The sequence below is a fragment of the Ochotona princeps genome, chromosome 3 (assembly GCF_030435755.1).
Source record: "Ochotona princeps isolate mOchPri1 chromosome 3, mOchPri1.hap1, whole genome shotgun sequence".
Lineage (NCBI taxonomy): Eukaryota > Metazoa > Chordata > Mammalia > Lagomorpha > Ochotonidae > Ochotona > Ochotona princeps.
In genome coordinates this window covers 88,253,044-88,275,298 of record NC_080834.1, presented here as the reverse complement: position 1 = coordinate 88,275,298, position 22,255 = coordinate 88,253,044, and the positions used below count along the sequence as shown (strand labels likewise).

The window sequence follows — 22,255 nt, the reverse complement described above, 5'->3', positions numbered from 1 at the left end:
CCTAAAAACCCACAAAAACAACTCCCAGCTTGCTGGCAGTTGGGTGGGCAGTGAGTGCCCTGTGTGTCTTCACCAGTTTTCCAACACCTAGGGATTCCTGGTGAATCTCAGCACTTCCACACCTTCCCACTAGAGGGCAAATGTGCTCTGACTAGGATTCCCTGGTCTCTTGCTCTGGCGCGGACCAGTCCTGAGCTCTCCATTCTGTCTCCCACTCCCAACAGGGGAGCAAGCCTGGTGTTGTCACAATACAAACCGCTCTATGTGACAGGCTCCTATCTGCTGCCCCCTCCAGCCTCCTGGAGGGTTTACCAGACCGTACGGAACCTCTCCCTTCTGGCCCCATGGCACGTTTGGCACTGTCTTTGCCAAACTGTCGTGGGGACATGAAGTGTTGCTATGTGCAGAAGGAAGCATTGCCCTGCAGGAAGAGGACCTCCCCGTCCCGCCCTGCCACTCACCCCCAGCTTTATGAAGTGTAAATCTCGACTGTCCCTGCCTCTTGGCAAAAGATAATACCGACAGTCGCTTCCTGTATACCAGACAGACACATTCCTGCTCTAAGGCCAGAAGCTTCAGGCATGAGATTTGGGGTGTGTTTCCCCCCCTGAAAATGAAGGGTCATGTCCCAGGATAATGAAATCCTGGAACATAGACCATTCAGGAAAGCACTGGAATTGGTGGCATATACTCCTGACTCCATGCGGGAATTTCATTTTTTTTTTAAGATTTATTTATTTATTTGAAAGACAGTACTGGTGTGGGGGCAGGGGCAGGGAGGCAGGGAGTTCTTCCATCTGATAGTTCAGTCCCCAGTAGCCACAATGGCTACAGCTGCGCCAATCCAAAGCCAGAAGCTTCGTCTAGGTCTTGCACGTGGGTGTAGGAGCCTAAGCACTTTGGACCCAAGCTCTTTCCCAGCCACATTAGCAGGAAGCTGGACCAGAAGTGGAGCAGCTGTGACATAAACTGGTTGCCTCTATGGGATGCTGGCACCAGAGGGGCACCTTTCCTTGCTACGCCACAGCACCAGGCCCATGTGACCTGAAGAAAGGGCCTATCACAGAAGGGCCAGGGTCAGCCAGGGCCAGCTGCCATTGGTGCCCATATCTGTGCCCATTTGCCCAGAAGAAAATCACCTCCCCATAGTGTCAGTTTAGCGTGAGGTTGGGGGAAGCAGAATCGCTCACTGACACAGTATCCAAGGGGGAAGTGAACCTGCTGTTTGTGCAGCCCTCAAATTCTACCTAGGCACAGGGTGCTGGGCGCCCCAAGCCTGGGCTCTGGACCAAATGACCCTGAGAGCTTCTGCGTGGGCTCTGAGTTCTGTGAGGCTGATGCCGTGCAGTGGGAGACTTTTTTTTTTAAACACAAAATGCCCAGGAGGACTCTGTCCCTTTCCTCCTCTCCCTCTCCCCTGAGTTCTTCCAGGCCCAGTCTTGTGCCCCGACCTCACCCATTTATTCCATTCATGTCACTTCCTTAGCCACATTTTCCAGCCCACAGATCTCCATGCAACTGGCCGAGTGTGGTGAACTTCAGCTCCAGGGCCACCAGGGACAGGACCCCACCCCATACCCCTGCTCACCTAACCCCCACCCTGGCTCCCATCATTGCTGGCTGGGCACAGCCTGGCGTTAGTCCTTCTGTGCTTCCTCCCGCAGGGCAGCCCATTCGGTACGCCCACTCCACATGTGCGGCCGGCGTAGCTGAGCTTCACATCCAGGACGCCCTGCCGGAGGATGACGGTACCTACACGTGTCTGGCTGAGAACGCCTTGGGGCAGGTGGCCTGCAGCGCCCGGATCACTGTCCATGGTAGGAACCTCTGGGTGCCTGGCTTGAAATGGCAACTTTCCTGCAGACACAGCTGTTACCTAGGAGGTGCACGGGACCTGGCTCCAGTTGTCACGGCACAGCTGAGCTCACCAGAGCCCTCCTAAGGACAGAGGCCGAGGGACTCCTTTCAAAGAGACAGGTGGAAGCCTTGGCCTCCAGGAGTCCCCAGGGTCACAGTCGGCCACAAGAAAGGGCTGGTCCCTACCACAGTGGGAAGCAGGGAGGGCCCCACCTGGTTTCAGCAGCCCCCAGTTGATAGGAAGAAAGTCGCACACACTACAAGATGAAGGTACACTCACACATACCCTGAAGCACTTAATGGGGGTTCTCACAAAGTCCTCAGGCACTGGGGGACGTGAAATATGGGGACTGGGGTTCCTGACGGAGGGGCTCGGGGCACCTCACATTGTTCCTGTGTCCTTCTGGGTGTGCTCAGGGTTGTTCTGTCCATCCCCAGCCCAGTGTCCAGTAAGCTGATTCTCATAGATCAGCCAAGCCCTAAGTTCTCTGGGCAAGCTCAGGGAGCTGTGGATTCAAGGCGATTTGTCTGGGCTCGGGAGGGAAGTACATGGTCCCCGGGCTTCCAGGTGAGCCACTCCAGGGAGGCTGCAGGGTTTGGTTTTGCTGGAAGCAGGGACAGACATGTGCTGACCACTACATTCGATTCTTTCACCCATCCCGTTTCACCCCACAGTGGGGTGCAGGGGCGCCATCCCTCTTTCAGACAGGAAGATATGCAGTTCTTAAGAAATCTGTGTCACTTGCCCAAGTGCCCCCAAGCTAGTAAGGAAAGCCAGCCTCCCGAACCCAGGCCCTGGCATAGCTTACTGCTATGCCTTGCCTCTCTTCCTCAGAAGAGCGTGACTGTGGCCCTTAGCAGTGTCAGCCCCTTGGGGACCAAGGAACTGGTACCCAAGAAAAAAACAGAGTTGAGGCTTGGCTGCAGGAAACTCTGTGAGGAGCTAGTGTATACCCACAAAAACCCTCTGAATTACTTGGAAAAGTATCTTGACATAGAGCCATCATGGGTCAACTGGTCTACCCCTTCCTCCAGGAAGCCTGGGAATGTGTCCCACTTTTCTTCCTCATTCTCATTGCATGGCTGCAGCCCAGGAACACGAGGTGGGGGGATCTGAGGAAGGTGTGACAGTGAGACTTCTGAGGAAACCAGACAGCTCAGACACCGGGACAAGCAGTCTCGCTTGCTCCCCTTTGTGCCAGGGGCCCCAATAGGCACGGCCCAGCCAAGTTCATGCCACCACGCAGGGGGAGTCAGCATAGGCCAGGCCGTGCAGCTCAGCACCCCTGCTTCCAAAACGCTCCCTGGCTGGCTCAGTCATCCACCTGGCTAATCCAGCTCTTGTTGGTGTTGAGATTGGATTAGCAACATCCATCCAAGCTGATCACCCCCATCCCCTGAGCTGGGGTTCACCCCACCCTGTGAAGGAACAAGAACTCTGGAGTGACTGCCCTGCCCCCTTGTCTGTGAGCAGGGTCAGGTTGGGGGGAGAGCATGTGACTTCAGTGTGCCAGGCAGCCCTGTGCGGGTGACAGCCCCACCCTGTGATAGGAGTGGGGGAGGTGTTTCAGGGAGATGTGCTGGCCTGTGCAGGCCAGGCAGAAGCTTAAAGACCATAAATGGCGAAGGAGGTTGGGAGATGCTGTGTGCACGTGGCGCTGTCTCTGCACAGGCCTGGGGCAGGGCAGGCCTGGCACCGTGACACCCTTGGCACTGTACCCAGAGGCACTTGGAAAGGCTCGAGCCACTGCCTGCATCCCTCTCCACCACAAGCTACAGAGTTTTTCTTAACTTGCCTGACAGCTCTTGTGGCCTCTGATGAGGTGCCAGGGTGCCAGGCCACAGTGAGGGGGCATGGATGGCTGTGAATCCCCTCCCTCCGACTCCATTTGCTGGCCTGCAACCAGGACACCCCTTCCTGTCCTGTTGTCCATAGCAGTGCAAGTATTAAAGGAGCGAATGCACACAGTCCCCAGGGCATAGGAAATAACAGTTCAAGTGCAGGCAAGTTAGGATGGTTGTCCACCTCAACACACCTTGAAGCAAAGCCAAACAGCTAAAGAGGCCAAGACTTAGGAGTGTGGCTTCTCCCCGAGGCTTGGCTTGGCCATCGTGCTGTTTGTTGGTCTGGTAGGGGAAGTCAGAATGAGAGGAAAGCGTGTGTGGTGCCTGGTCCCTGGAGCATAGGTTTCTGCACCCTATGTCCAGGGTTCTGGCCACAAGGTGGCACCGTTCAGCAGCACATCTCCCACCCATCACCTTGAGGTAGCTGTTCTTGGTCAGGCTCTGTCTAGAAGCAGACCCCAGCAGCTTTTAAGTCGAGTCAGACATGACAACTCTTGCACCTCTTCAACCATGGGTCCTCCTTGGACTGTGTGCCAAAGGAAGCCTCAGGGACATCAAGAAGATGGAGAAGTGGTGTTCCAGGCACTGGCCATATAGCAGGGGGTGGGCCTGTTTGAGTACCAACAAGACGGCCTTCACGGCTGCAGCCAAGTGAGCAAGCAGGTGGAAGTGACATAGATGAGCCGAGAGAGAGAGTGAGTGTGTAAGTGAGTGCTGGGCAAGGTCTGCAAGGGTCAAAGGAAGACATTTCCTCCTCTCATCACTTGACCAACTGTCTGGCAGCCCGCTCCTCCTCTTCTGAGGTTGATCTCAGATGTACAACTGGTTTGCCCTATGTGAATTTAATAATACTGGCTACTTTTAAAGTGGTTATGTTGACTAAAGAAAAATTGATGAAAGAGCAAGAATTAACACCAGTCTTTTAAAAATATATATGTTAAGGACCTTAATCCACCCAAAGCATCCATCCCTCAACCTAAGAAGGCAAGCAAATAACTCAGTGTGAACTCAGTGTATCCCTGAGGTCTGGTTGTGCACAGGTCAGGAGAGAATTGGCCTTGTATGGTGTATGGGTTCTTCGTGGCACAGGAAGACTTGTGAGTGCATTGGTGTACACCCCACCCGTGTCAGGGAACTTCATGTCACAGAGTGGGCAATTGTAGAGAATGACAGCTGTGTACCCATCAAGCCTCCCCCTTGCCCCCCAAGAGCAGGCAATCACACCTCCTCCGCATGTGGGCAGACTGGGTTCCTCGTGGTGAATGTGTCCCAGTGGAGAGACAACATCATGGGACATGTGGTTTCCAGACACTGGCCGAGAGAGGACCTTGGGCATTCTAGAGAAGTCTATGGAACGAAGGCTCCTGGCTGCCATGGTGGCGTCAGGCTGACCCTCCAGAATTCTGGCTAATTGATCAGCAGACAGGCTGCGTTGCAAAGACTGAGGGTGTGTCCCTGGGGATCTGGGCTGTGGGATGCGTGCCCTGGGAGTGGGGAGAGGTCACAGCTGCCCTCCATCATGGCATTCTCCAGAGTGACAACCCTGAAGACAGGCAGGGAGCTGAACAAGGACTCTGTTCTGTCCTTGAGCCCTGGGCCAGGCTGGCTGTGGAGCATGAAACAAACAGAAAGAATCCTACTGCCCCAGCACCCCCACCGCCTCCACATGCAGTGGATGATTTATTGAATTTCCACAGAATAACAGGGTTGAGGGTGAACCAGATCTGCTATTGGAATGCCATTTGGCATCATAATAACTAAGAAAAACAACTCGTGTTGAAAGCCCCAAGAAACTCTTGAGTCAGTTCGAAATAAAAGTAAGCATGTGCATTAAATGTAAATTTGGATCTAGTAATCCAGGGCTTTCTGAGAGCAGTGAGTTGATCAAAAAAAGTCTCAGCATGTAGCAAAAACAGAAGAGGCTTTTTCTTTAAAATTACTTTTTTACTTTATTTGAAATGAAGAGTTATAGATAGAGGGAGAGAGAGCCTCTATCTGCCCGTCCACTTTTCAAATGGCCACAATGACTGGAGCTGGACCAGTCCAAAGCCAGGAGCCTGGAGCCTCCTTTGGGTCTCCCACATGGGTGCAGGGACCCAGGCACCTGAACCATCTTTGTAGCTTTCCCAGGCCATAGACAGAGAGCTGGATAGGAAATGGAGCAACTGGAATTTGAACCAGGGCCCATAAACAGAGGCCTAGCCTGCTATACCATGTTACCTATGCTAAAAGAGAGGCTTTTAAAGAAAAATACAGGGCCTGGCGGCGTGGCCTAGTGGCTAAAGTCCTCTTCTTGAATGCCTTGGGATCCCATATGGGCGCCGGTTCTAATCCCGGCAGCTCCACTTCCCATCCAGCTCCTTGCTTGTGGCCTGGGAAAGCAGTCGAGGACGGCCCAATGCATTGGGACCCTGCACCCGTGTGGGAAACCTGGAGGAGGTTCCTGGTTCCCGGCTTTGGATCGGCGCGCACCGGCCGTTGTGGCTCACTTGGGGAGTGAATCATCGGATGGAAGATCTTCCTCTCTGTCTCTCCTCCTCTATGTATATTTGATTTTGTAATGAAATCAATAAATCTTTAAAAAGAAAAATACAGACAGGAGTTGTTTTTGCTGCTAACCTCAGAGAAAGAGAAAGAAGGGCTATGGAGGGGTGAATAAGGAGAATGACTCCGGCAGACAGAGGGGCACTGAAATTGCGGTTCTCACTGCCAAGTCCCAGAGCCACCTGCTGGTCCTTTCTCAGGGAGTGGCTCATGCTGGTGGGTAAACTGCAGTGTCGAGGGTCCCAAGTCCCTCTCGGTGTGTGGGCTGTTAACCCCATCTGGAGGTGATGAGAGGCCTGCATGATCTGGTGTTGAGCATCACTTGGTGTTTGTGTTTTTCAACTGAAGCCACTGCCAACGAGAGTTCTTTTCAGAAGGTGTGTGGTCTCAGTAGAAGGCGTCTAGTTGGCTAGAAGAGGAGGCTCATTCAACTTCATTGTCACCGTCACTGCACCTCACCTCCAAGTGAAGAAAGTAGAATGCTCAGCGAGGTGAAGGCAGCTGCCCAGAGCAGCCCAGGCCCAAGTATAAAACCAGGCCTTCAGCTTCAGCCCTGGGACACGCTGCCTTGCTGTAGCCCCTGAAACACCACATGTTAGCTGACTCTGCTTCACCTGAGTGAGATTATTTCAGTTGCCTACCCAGGAACTGCCTTCAAAAAACAGCCCCGCTAGTGAGCCCACAACAGCGGATACAGCCAGGAAGGAAACATGCTGTGGTTTTGGGAGATCATAAACAGGTGTGTGTGTGTGTGTGTGCGCGCGCGCACTTAGGTGTGTGTGCAAACATGTGCATGTGTGTATTGCACTATACATACAAGTGTGAGCACGTGCATGTTGCAAGTGTGTGTGTGCAACCATGAGCATGTGCACATGTGCCTCTCTCATCTCTCCCCACCTCACTCTCCTACGGAACCTTTCTCCTCTGTCTTCTATGCACTGTGCCTTCTCAGGTGCTGTTCAAATCATGGGTCTGCAGAGCCCTAATTCTCATCCATATTTGTTTCCACTGGCAGATCACTCTTATTCCACCCTTTCTCTCTAAAAGGAGGGTAGAGGTCAGTGGAATGATTGAGTCGGCAGAGAGTGGGCCCGCACCCAGCACCTGGGCACCAGAAAAGCTCACTTTGGATCTTAACTTCAGGCCACCCATTTCTGGACTCTTCCCTGGACTTGGTCTCAGCAGAGCAGCAGGAAAGCCCAGGAGCAGACAGACTGGGCAGCATGTCCTTGTCTCTGGGCCAATCAGCAGCCTTGGGCTCAGACACTCTGCAGGACAGTCATGGCCTACCTTAGCTCCCTGTGAGCTGTGTCAGCCCTTGGGGCCCTTAAGGTAGGTCAGCTTCCTTCTGAGTCTCAGCATCCTCCTCCATCCAACAGGGCCACCATGGCATCAGGAAGTGCTGAGCCTCACCAGTTCTTCTCTGTGGCCGCTCTCACGCCTTTTTCTGTCTGATTTGACCTGAGCATCCTGGCTAGCAGGGATAAGGAAGGGACTTCTCTCCTCTAATTCAGGATCAGGTTGCGTCTGCCCAACCAGCAGAGATCCATGGTCAGACAGTCAGAGATGTGTTTTGTCTGTACCTGTGGCATGCCAGCTGCGGTCCTGGCTGTTTCATGCATGGTAGTTCTCCAGATTGTCTAATAATCCTACTACACTAATACCCTGTTACACTGCACCACACAGCGGGCATAGGTCAGTCCCATGCTGTCAGCAACTGGACTTGGAGGAGAGACTTCCAGCTTGGGTGGGCAGGGGTGGGGAGGGTTGAAGACATGCTTGCCTGTTTATTAGACTCCTTGTTTGGGAAAACCCCTGGGAAAGACGTGACCCCTTTGAAAGCAGGCCTGCGTGTGAACCCCAGGTCTGCTTGCACCAGCACCGTGACCTTGGACAAGCCACTTTCCTGTAGCATATCATGAGCATTCTATCAGCAAAGCAGGGTGATTTGCTAATAAGGGCTGTGCCTCTCGAGCCGCCCAAGTAGGAAGTCATTGACCCAGATGCTCTGGTCCCCTCAGCTCCCCACCCCCGTGCAGTGTGTGTTGGGTGGGGAGTGTATGTTCACAGGCAATGTTGGGCTGGTGTTCTCACTACAGGGAAGAATATGGGGCATCTAAAGGGTTGGGATGCCTCAGCCACCCCAGCCTGCTTTCAGCACAGGTCACCCTAGCTCAAGGAGATTGATCCTGCTGTACCTGCCGGGAAACCCCAGAAGCAGATTTATTCCAAATACTTACCCCTCCAATCAACCATTTCATTGTGTCCCTCATTCTTAGAGAAGCAGCAGGATCAGAGATGGTGGGTGATGCTGGAGCCAGGTACCTGCCTGGGTGTGAGGGGGTGCTCTCACTTCAGGGGCTCCTGGTGAGGGCGGGGATGGGAAGAGAGAGTATGCAAAGAAATTTGTTTCTGACTTGCTATGAGCCATCTCCCATGGATACATGGGCCTGTAAGCCTTAGGCAACACTCTGTCCCCTGTGCTTTGAGTGCTACAGCTAAGCCCGTAATGTCAGTGAGCAAAGCCCATGACATCAGTGAGCAAAGGGGCATAGGCCTGAGTGGTCCTTGCACCAACCTTGTAGGAATGCCATCGTCTGGCCCAGGTGGTAGCACAGGCAGTTTTCACCTGTCATCTCTGCCGCTGTCCGGGGCCCTGTGATGATGCCACCCCTAGAGACAGGTGGGGGACACTGGGCAGATGGGTACTTGTCCAAGGTCACTGGAGTTCAGGGCAGCACTGCAGCGGCCATGTCGGCTCTGAGAGAATCAGGGAGGCAGCTTTCAGACCCCTCCCATGCATGCCTGGGTTATTGGGGTCCGCAGTGGGTGGGGAAACTCCCAGAGGAGAGAGGGACAGAAAGATTTCCAGTTTGCAGTAGCTGAAAACCCCAGGACAGCTCTGTATTCACAAAAACCCCAGTCTAAGAAGCAGGCAGTAGGAGGAATGGAAAGAGGGTGGGGCCCTTGAGAGGTAGCCTGGAAGAGAGCAGGAATGGAGTACCTGATGTCCCCAGAGTACCTAGAAACTGGTACCCACAGGAACCGGGCAGCGATGGCAGAGAGGCGTCGACAGGGAGTGGTCTGTATCAGGGGTGGGGGAAGACATCGTGTCCTAGAGCCTTCTCAGTCCGTGCGAGACAGGAAATTCCTCAACTCTCCCAAGGCCATCCGTGTCCGGGAGCCAAGAGGTCTGTGAGGCTCCAGTGCTACACACCCAAGTCCACTACCAGGCCTCTTGCCCAGGCCTGCAGGTTGCTATCCCCACCCTCCACCCAGCATATAGTGGTGCCTGGGCTGGGATATGGGGCAGCATTAGGGCCTCCTGAGTCCTGTCTCCGGGCCAGAAGGGAGTAGTACCCACTCATGTACTCCTGCCCAATGCCTTTGTGAGTACATCTGCTCTTTGGGGGGTTTTTCCCCAGCCTCCCAGGCCTTGTCATTCTTTCCCCATCCACAGAGCCAGAGGCTGGACCAGGTGAACTTGGCAGCAGCCCTGATTCTGTTTTCAGTGGAATCAAGCCTCTCCCAGCTATGCGTATCCCCGCAGACCTAGGCTTCCTATAGAAGCTTGTTTGTGGCAATGAGCTAACAAGATCCCAGAATGCCAGAGTCGCAGTCCCTTGAAACTTTAGCTAAGAGCCATCCTAGCTGTCTTTATCTGTTTTCTGTAGCTGTAACCAAAACCCCTGAGGTTGGAAACTTGCAAAGAGATTGATGTCAGCATGTAGTTATAGAGGTCTGAGAACTTGGTACTGGCACCTGCTCAGCTTCCCCTGGGGCCTTGGTTTACGTCATGTTGGTGGGGGTTCTGAGCAGAAAAGGAAGCAGGTGTGTGTATAGACACATGTGTGTCACTGCGGGTCTGAGCAGAAAGGGAAGCAGGTATATGTAGAAGCACATGTGTAAGAGAGACAGTGCAGGGGGCAGGCAGGGATGCCCCAGACACCCACAATGGCAACCTGCTCTAGTCCCACGAGACCTAATTCACTCCTGCAAGAACTAATCCAGCCTCCAGCAAACCCAACCCAGTCCTTTGAGATGGACTTGATCCATTCGTGAGGGCGGTGCTCCCTTGGGACCTCGGCACCTGCAAAGCCTGACCCCACCATCTTGGAAATCAAATCTCAGTGTGCATTTCCATGTGGACAAACTGTCTAACTCTAGCCCGACCCCCATCTCAGCGCCTGTGTCATCCAAGATAAAGCTGGAGGAAATTGGTGAAGTTTCTAGCTACCTGTCCCCCAGGTGGCACAAAGGGGAAGACAGCGGCAAGACACTCTTTGGTCACTTCTGAGTACCGTATGAGTGTATCACTTATTCAAAAAGCAATAAACTTTAGGGGGAAAAATTCCATAGGATGCCAACTGTCAGTGAGGGACAGCGTTGACCAGGCCATGGCTCCATGGAGTTCTCATTGCCCCCATCCTGCTCTGGGACAGGAGTGCTGCCAGGCCAAGCCAGCCAAGCGACAGGGCTGGTCTCGTCCCTGCTGACCTCTGAGTCTCCGCAAGCTTGCAATCTCTGGGGTGGGGAGGCCTGAGTGCTAGCCCAGGGCTGGCTGCACCAAGTGGCCATGTAGTCTGTGTTGGAGGAATGAATGATTGGCTGTTCACCCCTACCTTCTGTTGTCTACCACACAGAAAAGAAGAGTGACAGGAAGCGTGAACACCTTCTGCCCGTGGCTCCCAGCAAGCCCATCGCACCTGTCTTCCTGCAGGGCCTCTCGGACCTCAAGGTCATGGATGGCAGCCAGGTCACCATGACAGTCCAGGTGTCAGGTCTGTGTCTAAATGTCTCCTTAGGGAATAGGCGGGAGTTGTCATGCTTGCCACGGGGGTTACTGCTGCCTCCAGGGGAGCACTGATTCTACCAGGTAATCCATGCAAAGACATCAGGTAAGGGGTCCAAGAAGAAGCATTTGCTCACCTCTCTTTTCTGTCTGTCATGGGTTGGGTTTTCTGGATTCAAGATTAAACAGTCTAGAGACCAGCATGGCAAGCTGAGCCACAACCTGCAATATTGGCATGCCATCTGCCCTCTCTTGAGCCTCCTCAGGCCTGAGGGCACCCAGCCCACCTCAGCAAGCCTGTTTGGGGGACCTTGCTCCTGGGAAGCTAAGCCTAGTGGTCAGCTCTCGCATCAGAGAACCTTTTCCAAGGGCCATTGTTTTATGCCCCAACACACCCCTGGAAACAGCCTAGGTCAAGAGAACAGTGAGAACTGGCTGCCATCCTCTAAGAGCCCTGTTGGGAACTCTTAGGCAGGCTGGAGCCCTTCCTTACTCACAGGACAGCATTTGCATGGCAGCAAATTGCAGTGCACATTGAGTTGCCTTTTTGTTTTTCGTTTTCATTTGCAAGAGAGTCACCACTGCCTGGATGTGAACATGCTACATGGGCCGTGTGGAGTGGAAAGTGTGTTCCCTTGGAACCCAGTGCTTCTGTTGCCATTTGACGTCATTAGGCAGTTTGGGAGGGCAGAGTTACAGAGAGAGGAAAGATCTTCCATCTGCTTGTTCACTCCCCAAATGGCCACAACATGGCCTGGGCTGGGCTAGGCTAAAGAAACTATAACGCCACTACATAATAGCCTACTGGCTAAACCCTCACCTTGCGTCCACCGGGATCTCATATGGGTGCCAGTTCATGTCCTGGCTGCTCCACTTCCCTTCCAGCTCCCCGCTTGTTGCCTGGGAAAGCAGTCAAGGATGTCCCAAAGCCTTGAGACCTTGCCTCCCGCGTGGGAGACCCAGAAGAAGCTCCTGGCTCCTGACTTCAGATTAGCTCAGCTCTGGCAGTTGCAGCCACTTGGGTAGTGAACCAGTGGATGGAAGATCTTCCTTTCTGTCTCTCCTTCTCTTTGCAAATCTGGCTTTCCAATAAAAATAGTAAATCTTAAAAAGAAAGGAGGAAAAGAAAAAGAAGAAAAGAAAAGAAAAGAAAAGAAAAGAAAAGCCAGGAGCCAGGATGCTTTTTCTGAGTCTCCCACATGGATGCCCAAACACTTGGACCATCCTCTACTGCTTTCTCAGGCACATTAGCAGGGAGCTGGATCAGAAGTGGAGCAGCTAGGACTCAAACCAGCTCCTATATTGGATGTTGGCATTATAGGTTGCAGCTTAACCCATTGCCCCTTAGCACCAGCTGCAACTCCCCCACACCTCCGTGCTAGGTCTTTGTCCTTACCTCTGAAATCACATGTTCACTTTCAGGTTCTTTCTAGTCTCCCCAAACCTGTAGGTAAGCAGGAACAAACACATATCTAGCATTTTCTTTGCACCAAAGCTGTTCCCATCTGCTCTCCTGATGGGCAACCAGCAGAATGACTAACTGTAGTCCTCCCGGCTCTCCTGTGAAGTTGATGCTGTTGGCCACTAAAGCCAGGAGAATCAGAGAGAATGTGCAGTGGTCAGCCAGGGAAGCCCCTCGCTGACCACAGCCACCCCCTTGCCTGTTCCCTTGGTCCAGGGAGTCCGCCCCCTGAGATCCTCTGGCTGCACAATGGGAAGGAGATCCAGGAGTCAGAGGACTTCCACTTCGAGCAGAGGGGCACTTGGCACAGCCTGTGCATCCAGGAGGTGTTCCCCGAGGACACGGGTACCTACACCTGCGAGGCCTGGAACAGCGCTGGCGAGGTCCGCACCCAGGCTGTGCTCACCGTGCAAGGTGAGGCTCAGCCAGTTGCAGCAGGTGGGGAGGGGGAGGCGAGGAGGCTCCACCAGCCAACCTGGTACCCAGTGTCACCCTGGAGACCTGATCCCCATCCAGTTACAGCATACTGCAAACACAGCCGCCTCGTTCCCAGCTCTCTTGAGTCCCTGCTCTCCCTCTCTGGGATCCTGGTGACAAGCTGTGCAGAGTGCTAAGAGGGGACACTTAGCCATTTGGCAGCGGTAGCTTTTGCAGCAAATTAGAAGCTGATCCGAGCCCTTGGCTTTGGAGAACCAACACTTAGGAAGGTTAGCGAGTCAAGCACACACAAAACGAGTGGCAGCTCTCAGTCACATGCAGCTGGTGCAGAGTGTCTGCCCCCCCGCCCCCGACTGGCTGGCACCCAGCGCCTTGCTTTGGCTGCACCTTGCTTTGGCTGTGCAAGTTCATGTTCACTTATACCATCTGAGAAGGGAAGCAGGGTGGCCACAGCCCAATGCATGCAACCAAGATACTTCCCTGACACACTGGGTAGCATGCAGGTTTCAGATCCTTCCCCTCAAGGATAGCTGGGGAGTGGATTCGACTGCTAAAAGGCTCCCTTTTCAGCTGCACCCTCTGCCAATCTCCAGAACCCCAGGATGGCACGCAGCCCTGGTTCATCAGCAAGCCTCGCTCCGTGACGGCTTCCCTGGGCCAAAGCGTGCTCATCTCATGTGCCATCGCCGGCGATCCCTTTCCCAGCGTGCACTGGCTCCGAGACGGCAAAGTGCTCTCCCAGGACACTGGCCACTTCGAGGTGCTGCAGAACGAGGATGTGTTCACCCTGATCCTGAAGCACGTGCAGCCCTGGCATGCAGGCTGCTACGAGATCCTGCTCAAGTAAGTCACCTGTCCTGCCAGCGCCCCCAACCCCACATTCCTCACTCCTGGACATGGGAATGGGAAGCCAGGGAAGGGTGTGCCAGGGAAGGGTGTGGACTCTCCAAGGGAAGGTAAGTGCAAGCTCGCTGCCCACCAACCTGCTCGTGTTTGTTCCACTTTCCTGGAACGGATGGCACCTGAAGCTCTCCCTTTTGGGGCTTCTTTTCCCAAAATCCCTTGTCCAGATGTATACTGGATTTTGACCCACCCTACTCCTGTTCCAGTTACTTGATGAATGGAAAATATGAAGTAGGGATGGAGGAAGAGATTACAGGTGGAAAATCAGGTGGAGATTGGGAATTATCTGTTGCTGTGCAACAAATTACCCCCCATACCCAGCAGCCTGCAGGAACACACCCTGATTATCTCACAACATTTAGACACTGGGACTCTGGGAGCAGCTTAGCTGGAATTTATGTCTCTCTGAGGGCCTAACACAGCCCAGGGGATCCCCTCCAAGAAGGTTCCCTCATGGGGCCACTGTCCAAGGGCCCCGGCTCCTTGCCACATGAGCCTCTGACCCAGCTGCTGGGAGAAGGAGGAGGGCGCTCCCCATGGAGTGACAGCTGCTTCCCCAGAGCTACTCATGGAGTGGGAGCATCATAGGAGTCACTTACCATCATGTCCTATTTGTTGAAAAGTGAATCACTAAATACAGCCCAGGCTCAAAGCAAGCTGGAGGTGCAGGAGTTGAGGTTGCCACTTTGGAAAGAGGAGCATCCAAGAATTTGCAGACTTCTTCAAAGTGTCACAGGGAGGTTAACTTGCCCTATTCCCTTTTCCTTCCCTCTTTTCTAGGTCTTGCTTAGATCATACAGGCACCACAGGGATACTGTGTTGCATTCCCAGGCCTCGGACAGTATCTGGCATGTAGGCAGCATTGCTCCATTCTAGTGAGTGGGAGCCAGAAACATTCTACTTCCAAGATGCTCCAAGCCTACTGGCCCTGAGCTGGTGGGAACAGAATGTTGGCCTTGGACCCTAGGGCTGTCGGAGTGTTTGCTGCACTTTGACCTGCCCATCACCCTAAAGGTGATGAGACCTGTGCTGCATTGGGTACCTGGTACATAGACTTGGTTTCTTGAGTACATCCTGTTCAAGGCTCTGGGCTGCTGAGGGATTCTGTTGCTACAAGCCAAGGTCAGGACCATGGTGACATACTACTTCCAGAATCCACAAACATGCACCCCATCCACTGGGGTTCTTCCTGGGCCTATACACTGATATCAGCACTCACTGGCCTTTATTCTTTCTTTCTTAGGGACCTTTGGGTCTGCTAGGAAGTTCCACTGATTCCATCACAGCTTAGGGAGCCTCCACTGAGCTCAGTGACATACCCAGCCTCAGGCAATGCAATGGCTATGGCTTGCTGGTCACCCTCACTGACCACACCAGCTGCCTTGGCCTTGTGCATAAGCCAGTGATTGCCAAGAAGACAAACATGCCTCCCAAACCAGAGAGAAGTTCCCTTTAGCCCCAAGGTCAGCACAAAGAGTAAAGAAAACATTGTACCAAACATACAAAGTTACTTCCAAAGTTGGTAGAAGATTAAAAGATAAAAATAATTGTTACGCAAAGAAATCTAAATCCATGCATTTTTTTCATGATACCCATTTCCCATGAATTTGCCCCAGAATCTGTGTGTACAGAGGTAGTCCTAAGAGAGGATGCTTGAGATGAGCTATTTGAGGGTGAATGGAGGGGCACACGAGTCTTGGCACATGAGAGGAGATTTGGCCGTTGAGTAGGCTGAGTAGTAGAGGGTCGGGAGAGGAGAGAGGGGAGCTGAGGGCCGTGGGAGGCTCACAAGGCTGGACAGGAGGGGAGGCTGGGAGGGCAGCAGGCAGACTGTCTGGGGCCGGCTGCGGGCAATCATAAAACTTCGACCACCCCAGCTAAAAGGGCCCTCAGAAGTTATGTAACCTCCGTCTCATCTAATAAGGGGGGAAACTGAGCTCTCAGGGTCATGGACTTGCTTAGGACCACCCACAGGCAGATGTCACAGCTTGCATCTGAGCTTTCATCCTTCAATCTCAAATATGTCTCCATCTCCCTCCCCTTAATCCAGCAATGGAGAGTTCCACTCAAGTGCACTGAGAACCTGGGGCCCTCGAGAGATGCACTGCAATCTCCACCTGTGCAGTCCTGGCCTCTTCCTTGTCCATCTTCCAGCCTTTTCATGCCTTTGGGGAGGTTGTGGCCCTAGCCTTGGCTGTATCCCCAGCCCAGAAGGAGTTGGCCATTGGGATGAACAGCCTACCACTGGCTCGTGTTGGCCAGCAGCTGAGGGAAACAGGTGCCAGGGTGCTGGGCATCACCCTCTAGCAGGACCTGACATGGATCCTCTACAAGCTGGCCCAAGCCCCATCAGCCTTTCTGAGAGCTTCAACAGCCCCCAGGGATTCCTTCGCACTAATGAGGCTCCTACTTGCTGCTCGCATCCTGAACCCCACAGTTTTACAGACTGAGATCCCTCCCTGAACCGTAATTAGTGACCTAAGAGCTTGGACTCTGAGAAGAGTAGCGGAAGGAGCCAGGCTCTGGGTGGCTGGCTAGGAAGGGGTGGGTGGTGGAGAGAGAGCAGTGAAAGAGCTTAGGTCCTCAGAAATGCACCAGCATGGGCTAAATCTGGGACCTGGGGAGTGGGACAAACACAGGGGTCCCCCGCAGATAAGAACAGCCTTGAAGCGGGGCATCCCAGATCAACCCTCTCCTTATTTCAAAGGAATCTCAGCACCCAGGGTCAGTGAACAGTGGCCCCACTGGTGCTGAGGCTCATGCCCCAAGCCCCACACTACAGTGTCTGTCCAGGCACAGTGAGGGAGACACATCCTCACTCGCCTCAGCAGAGTGCGCAGCTCCCATGCTCACACATCTGCCTCTCTAGGTAGGACCTACACCTGCACAGCCCAGACCTGCAGGGACTACCACACATGAAGAGTCTTCCAGAAGCTCCTAGCCAAAGTGATGTAAAGAGAAGCTTGTTGGACTGCTAGGACTTTTGAGGCACATGCAAGGTTCTTCTATAATCTGCACGTTCAGTGAGCTCTTTGAAGATCCCATATACACATTCTCTCTCTCTCTCTCTCTCTCTCTCTCACACACACACACACACACACACACACACACTTCCAAGGACAGATGCATGCTGATGAGACTGTTGGAAAGAGTGCAGAGGTCACTGGAGTTACGCAGATAGACCCAGGTCTCACCCCCTTCCCCACTGGCTAAGCACTGTGAAGTCAGACAAATGACATTAGCTTTTTAAGCCTAGGGTTCTCTCACCTGGAACAGCCTTGCCAAGCTGTCAGGGGCCACATGAGATGGATGGTGTCAGGAAGGTGTCGTAGCACCTGCCATGTCCCTGGGAAGAGGGTTAGACCGTCTCCTTTCCTTGCCTTTAAAATGGGCATAATCATGGGGTACAGGTCTCTAGTGTGTTGTAGAGAACCAGATGACGGCATGAACGTCACAGTTTGAAGGGCATGTAGGCAATGCATTCCTCAGTACAGGGAGGAGTCCCTAGGGCTTCTAAACCAGGCCAGGCCTCTGCCTCATCTGAACCAGAGATTAGAAGCACCAGCAGGTGGCGTCCTTGCAAGGCCGGAGGAACAAGCTGAAGCCCCTCCCCTGAGCAGTGAGGCCCTGGGCTGGCCAAGTCTTGCATGGTTATGACTTGGGAGAACTCTAACCAGTCCCATGGACAGGAAGAATGCAAAGCCCCCCACACCTGTAGGAGGAAAGGAAAGGGGCCACTCTCACAGGGAGACACTTGTGGGGGGTCTTAATACAGAAAAATTCTGATCTCAGTGTACTCCAGCAGCCGGGGAGTTAGCTGAGGCCACCGGAAGCAGACCAGGGTCGCTGAGGAAGACTGGCCAGCATGTTCCAGCCTTCTACTCTCCTGGCATTGCCTCGCATTGCGAGGACTGGCCTTCTACCCCTAGACTGATGCCTGGCTGAGTTGCTGTCTGGACAGATTTCTTGGCTACTGCTGCTTCCTTTGAAACAAGAGCTGAGACCATCAGGGGGTAACCACAGGATGACAGAGGACCTTGTCTTAAACCTGAGTCTGGGATGGATGGCACAGCTGAGCCCTTGACCACTATCCTCTAGGCTCCCAACCCACACTCCCCCTGTGTACCTCACAGCCCTGGGCTGATCGAGCGAGTCAGCCAGCCAGCCTTGGCCCAGAAAGTTCCTTGATCTTCACTGACCCCCCATCCTCCCCACACACAAATTCCTCAGGAACCGAGTTGGTGAGTGCAGCTGCCAGGTGTCTCTGATGCTACAGAACAGCCCAGCCAGAACCCCCATGCGGTGAGTGCCAGCCCCGTGGGCCACACCCCCATCTCCCTCCTGGCCCCTCTGCCCCAGCCCCACAGCTCCCATCCCCTACCCCCACCAGCTGCCTTCAGGGTCTGTGTCCTGCAACTGAGGCGGCCAGAACCAAAAGGGAGCAACTGGAAGGGGAATGAGGGAGGGATAGCAGAGGGAAGGAGGAGGTAATATTTTTTTTTGCACACACCCTTATAAGGCTACTGAAGTCATTACCGATGTAATAAACCAACTAGGCCAGCGAGAGGCTGCTCACCAATGTTCCCTTCTATAAACACAGCCTGGCCGGGCCCCCCCTACTCCCTCCTCTCTACCCTCCGCCCTCAGGGATCTGCTCGCCCCTGATGTTGCTGCCTTCTCACCCGGCCCCCTTTTCCTCTTGCCTCTTGCCTCTTTTCCTTCACTGGTTGCAGCGGGAGGGAGCCTGCCAGCTGTGAGGGCCTCTGCAGCACAGGACTTGATGCTGATGGTGGTGGTGGCAAGCGCTATGGGACCCTGAGGTCCTGGCAGTCAGCAGCAGCAACAGGGCAGGATTGGCCCGAGAAGGAGGAGGAGGAAGACGGGGAGGACGTGCGGGGTCTTCTGAGGAGGCGTGTGGAGCCCAGGCAGTACACAGAGGAGACAATCCGCCGGCAGGAGGTGGAGCAGCTGGACTTCCGTGAGCTGCTAGGGAAGAAGGTGAGTACCAAGACCCTGTCAGAAGAAGAACTCAAGGAGATCCCGGCTGAGCAGATGGATTTCCGCGCCAACCTGCAGCGGCAGGTGAAGCCCAAGACTGTATCCGAGGAGGAGAGGAAGGTGCACAGCCCCCAGCAGGTGGACTTCCGCTCTGTGCTGGCCAAGAAGGGGACTCCCAAGACCCCCGTGCCTGAGAAGGCGCCAGCTCCAAAACCTGCAACCCCAGATTTTCGCTCAGTGCTGGGCAGCAAGAAAAAATTACCCACAGAAAATGGTGGCAGTGATGCTGAGACCGCGAATACCAAGGCAACAGAAAGTCCCAAGCCTGTGGGCAATGCACAGCTCTCGGGGTCTCTGAAACCTGTGGGCAGCACCAAACCTGCTGAGACCTTGAAGCCTGTGGGCAGCGCCAAGCCTACCGAGACCCTGAAACCCGTGGGCAATGCCAAACCTACCGAGACCCTGAAACCCGTGGGCAATGCCAAACCTGCCGAGACCCTGAAACCCGTGGGCAATGCCAAACCTGCCGAGACCCTGAAACCCGTGGGCAATGCCAAGCCTGCCGAGACCCTGAAACCCGTGGGCAATGCCAAGCCTGCCGAGACCCTGAAACCCGTGGGCAATGCCAAGCCTGCCGAGACCCTGAAACCCGTGGGCAATGCCAAGCCTGCCGAGACCCTGAAACCCGTGGGCAATGCCAAGCCTGCCGAGACCCTGAAACCCGTGGGCAATGCCAAGCCTGCCGAGACCCTGAAACCTGTGGGCAATGCCAAGCCTGCTGAACCCCCCAAATCAGCTGAGAAAGAGGAACTCACAAAGGAGGTCAAGAATGATGTGAACTGTAAGCGAGAGAAGGCAGGAGCCACAGATGGTGAAAAGCCAGCTGAGAGCCAGGGAACAGCCCCGACCTTCAAGGAGAAGCTGCAGGACATCCGGGTGGCCGAGGGTGAGAAACTGCTGCTGCAATGCCAGGTGTCCTCCGAGCCCCCGGCCACCATCACCTGGACTCTGAACGGAAAGACACTCAAGACCACAAAATTCATCATCCTCTCCCAAGAAGGTAACCTAGGGCAGACATGGGGGAGATGGGGCCTTGAACCAGGTTGCTGCCAAGCTCACAGGCTCTTGAGGTCTTGTTGGTGACTTCTATGCCCTGCCTTGTCCTCTCACTCCCAACCCACAGGCCTCAGGTCCATGCTCTCTGTGGTTGAGGGTAAGTGTTGATAGCAACCCCACCACCCCAAGGAGCCCTGCGTTTGAGCTGAGCCCCTCAATTCCTGTGTGAGAGATGCAAGCTAGCAAGTGGGAGACACAGCAGTTGGTGCTCAGTTTTGTGCTCAGACCAAGGGGTCTGAGCCAAAAGCTGCTGGATCAACGGCATGATAGTAATGGGTTTGAGGTGGGGGGCAACATGCCATGATGGGTGACACCAGATCCAGGAGCAGGGTCAGCAGCAACTTCAGTCCAGCGAGCTGTGTGGCTGGGAGGGGATCTGTGGGGCAGCCAGGAGACAGAACAGCCCTGAACGAGCCGGCACGAGCTCCCAGGCAGATGGAGCAGCTCGCTTCCTAATTTGGATGAGACTTTTGTTTGCTGCTATTTCACATTCTTGGGTGGTGGGGAGGGTGGGGGTGGAGGCAAATCCTGCCATCTGTGGCCTTTTGGGGTCTGGGGCTTCCAGGCAGGCCAATTTATATCTGCAGAGAAGATGGGAGCAAGAGCAGTGTTGTCCCTGGACCTCCTTTCGGTTTGGAGGAACCACCCCCCACCCCCAGCCCAGAGTTGGAGCCACACTCCTTGTTGGTGGCTGGTGGGGCAGTGGGTTGCCTATGCCAGGAAAAGGCCCTGCCTGAGCTGAACACTGATGCTGGTGACTTTGGCCAGCCAAGGGTCCAGGGATGTTCCCCGGAAGGTGACCATTGCCCATAACGGGTATTAGGACAGCCAGTGCAGAGGCCACAGCACACAAGTCCTGTTAGTCCATGCCCACAGTAACAGAACTGCTGTGTCCTGCACTCCTGGCTTGCTACTCTCTGGTGGTCCTGTCCTCCCTCCAGTCCCACCTGTCTTCCTCTTCAACGCTGGGAGGAAGCCTTGCACAACATAGGATGCCTCTGAGCTCAGAGTGAGGCTTTCACTCTGCATCTCAGACAGCAAATCTGATACCCACACCTCACCCCTGCCCTGCCTTGAGTATTCTAAGCCTTTATGCTCAGGCAACTACAGAGGGCTCAGTGTTCCTTCCCGTTGAGATGTCAGCACTGTGACTTTTTTGTGCTGGATGTTCCATATTGGTAGAGTCCTCCAGACTTCAGTCTCTGCCAGCTCAGCCTCCTTAGGTCTATACACAGCTGAGTTTGGGGTCTGACTGTTTTAGGGTCACATGTCCCAGGGGTGGGTGCCACAGCCTTCCTTGCAAATCCTAGGTGGGGACTCTACCAATTGGGTTGACCAGGAGCATGTCCCAGGTCACCCTGTGATACCCCCCTTGGGACAAGGGCAGTCACATAGTCCTACTTGAGGTAAGGTCCATGGTTACCAAGGCGGTGGAGGGGGTGAGGGAAAAGGGTGGGAAATGGGGAGGGTGCTGGGGTGAGAACAGGGACCAAAGCCGTGCTCATGGGTCTGGGGCCTGCTCAGGGTTTCAACTTGAGAGCTGCCAATGGCCCCTGGTAAACAACCCGCCCAGCCAAGCAACATAAAGCAGACCCTGGCCCCATCTCAGACACATTTCCTGAGCTGAGCTCCTTGCCACTCACTGGCTTCTCACACCCGGGGTGCCCCAAGGGGTCACCACCAGGGAGAGGCTTGTTCCCACACCCTTGCATCGTCTCCGTGGAAACCCTAAGGTTGTCTTCTTGAAGTCCAATGCCAGCTCATCACAATTCAAAATCTTCTAGATACCCATAGAATTCTTCAGTAAGTCAGAGTAGCTCACAACTGCTAAACACGCCAGCTGGCTCTCCCTTCCGTATTTTGCAATGTCCATCCACTCATGTGACTTCCCCCACCCCCAAACACTGCCATGATGTGAGTGCAACAGAGCAGTTAAGCCCCTGGCCCGGGTGCACAACTTGTACATGCAGCAGAACTGGCAGATGAGCTCAGCAGCCCAATTCCCTGTGCTGCATCCTCTCTGAGAGTCCAGGTGCAGCCAAGACATCGTGGGTGTCCACAGTGAACGCTAGGGACTATTGCTGATGTACATGGTCAGCAGCTGTCAAAAGGCTAATGCGGCCCTGGACTGGCCACGCTTCTAGTACCTTGACAATCAGGGAAGGACACTGCTGTTGGGACAGTGTGTATGTGCCTTGTCAAAACGTGGGCCTCATCTGCTATTTTTCCACTGGGTGCATCTTCGGGAGCCTGGCTGAGCCTTGTTCAGGGGGACTGCCTCTTAAGATCTTGGCAGCTGA

General features: G+C 54.2%; 1 protein-coding gene across 3 annotated transcripts in view; it reads left to right on the top strand.

Annotated features, from left to right (window-relative positions):
- Positions 1-22,255, top strand: part of MYLK (myosin light chain kinase) — a 171,876-nt gene that overhangs the window by 77,207 nt on the left and 72,414 nt on the right. For all 3 annotated transcript variants that reach the window (XM_058661988.1, XM_058661987.1, XM_058661986.1), the window contains 6 exons: positions 1,665-1,817; positions 10,890-11,027; positions 12,717-12,914; positions 13,532-13,781; positions 18,072-18,143; positions 18,575-19,899. In XM_058661988.1, coding sequence (XP_058517971.1) covers positions 1,665-1,817; positions 10,890-11,027; positions 12,717-12,914; positions 13,532-13,781; positions 18,072-18,143; positions 18,575-19,899 — 2,136 coding nt within the window. The remainder of the gene's footprint in view (positions 1-1,664; positions 1,818-10,889; positions 11,028-12,716; positions 12,915-13,531; positions 13,782-18,071; positions 18,144-18,574; positions 19,900-22,255) is intronic.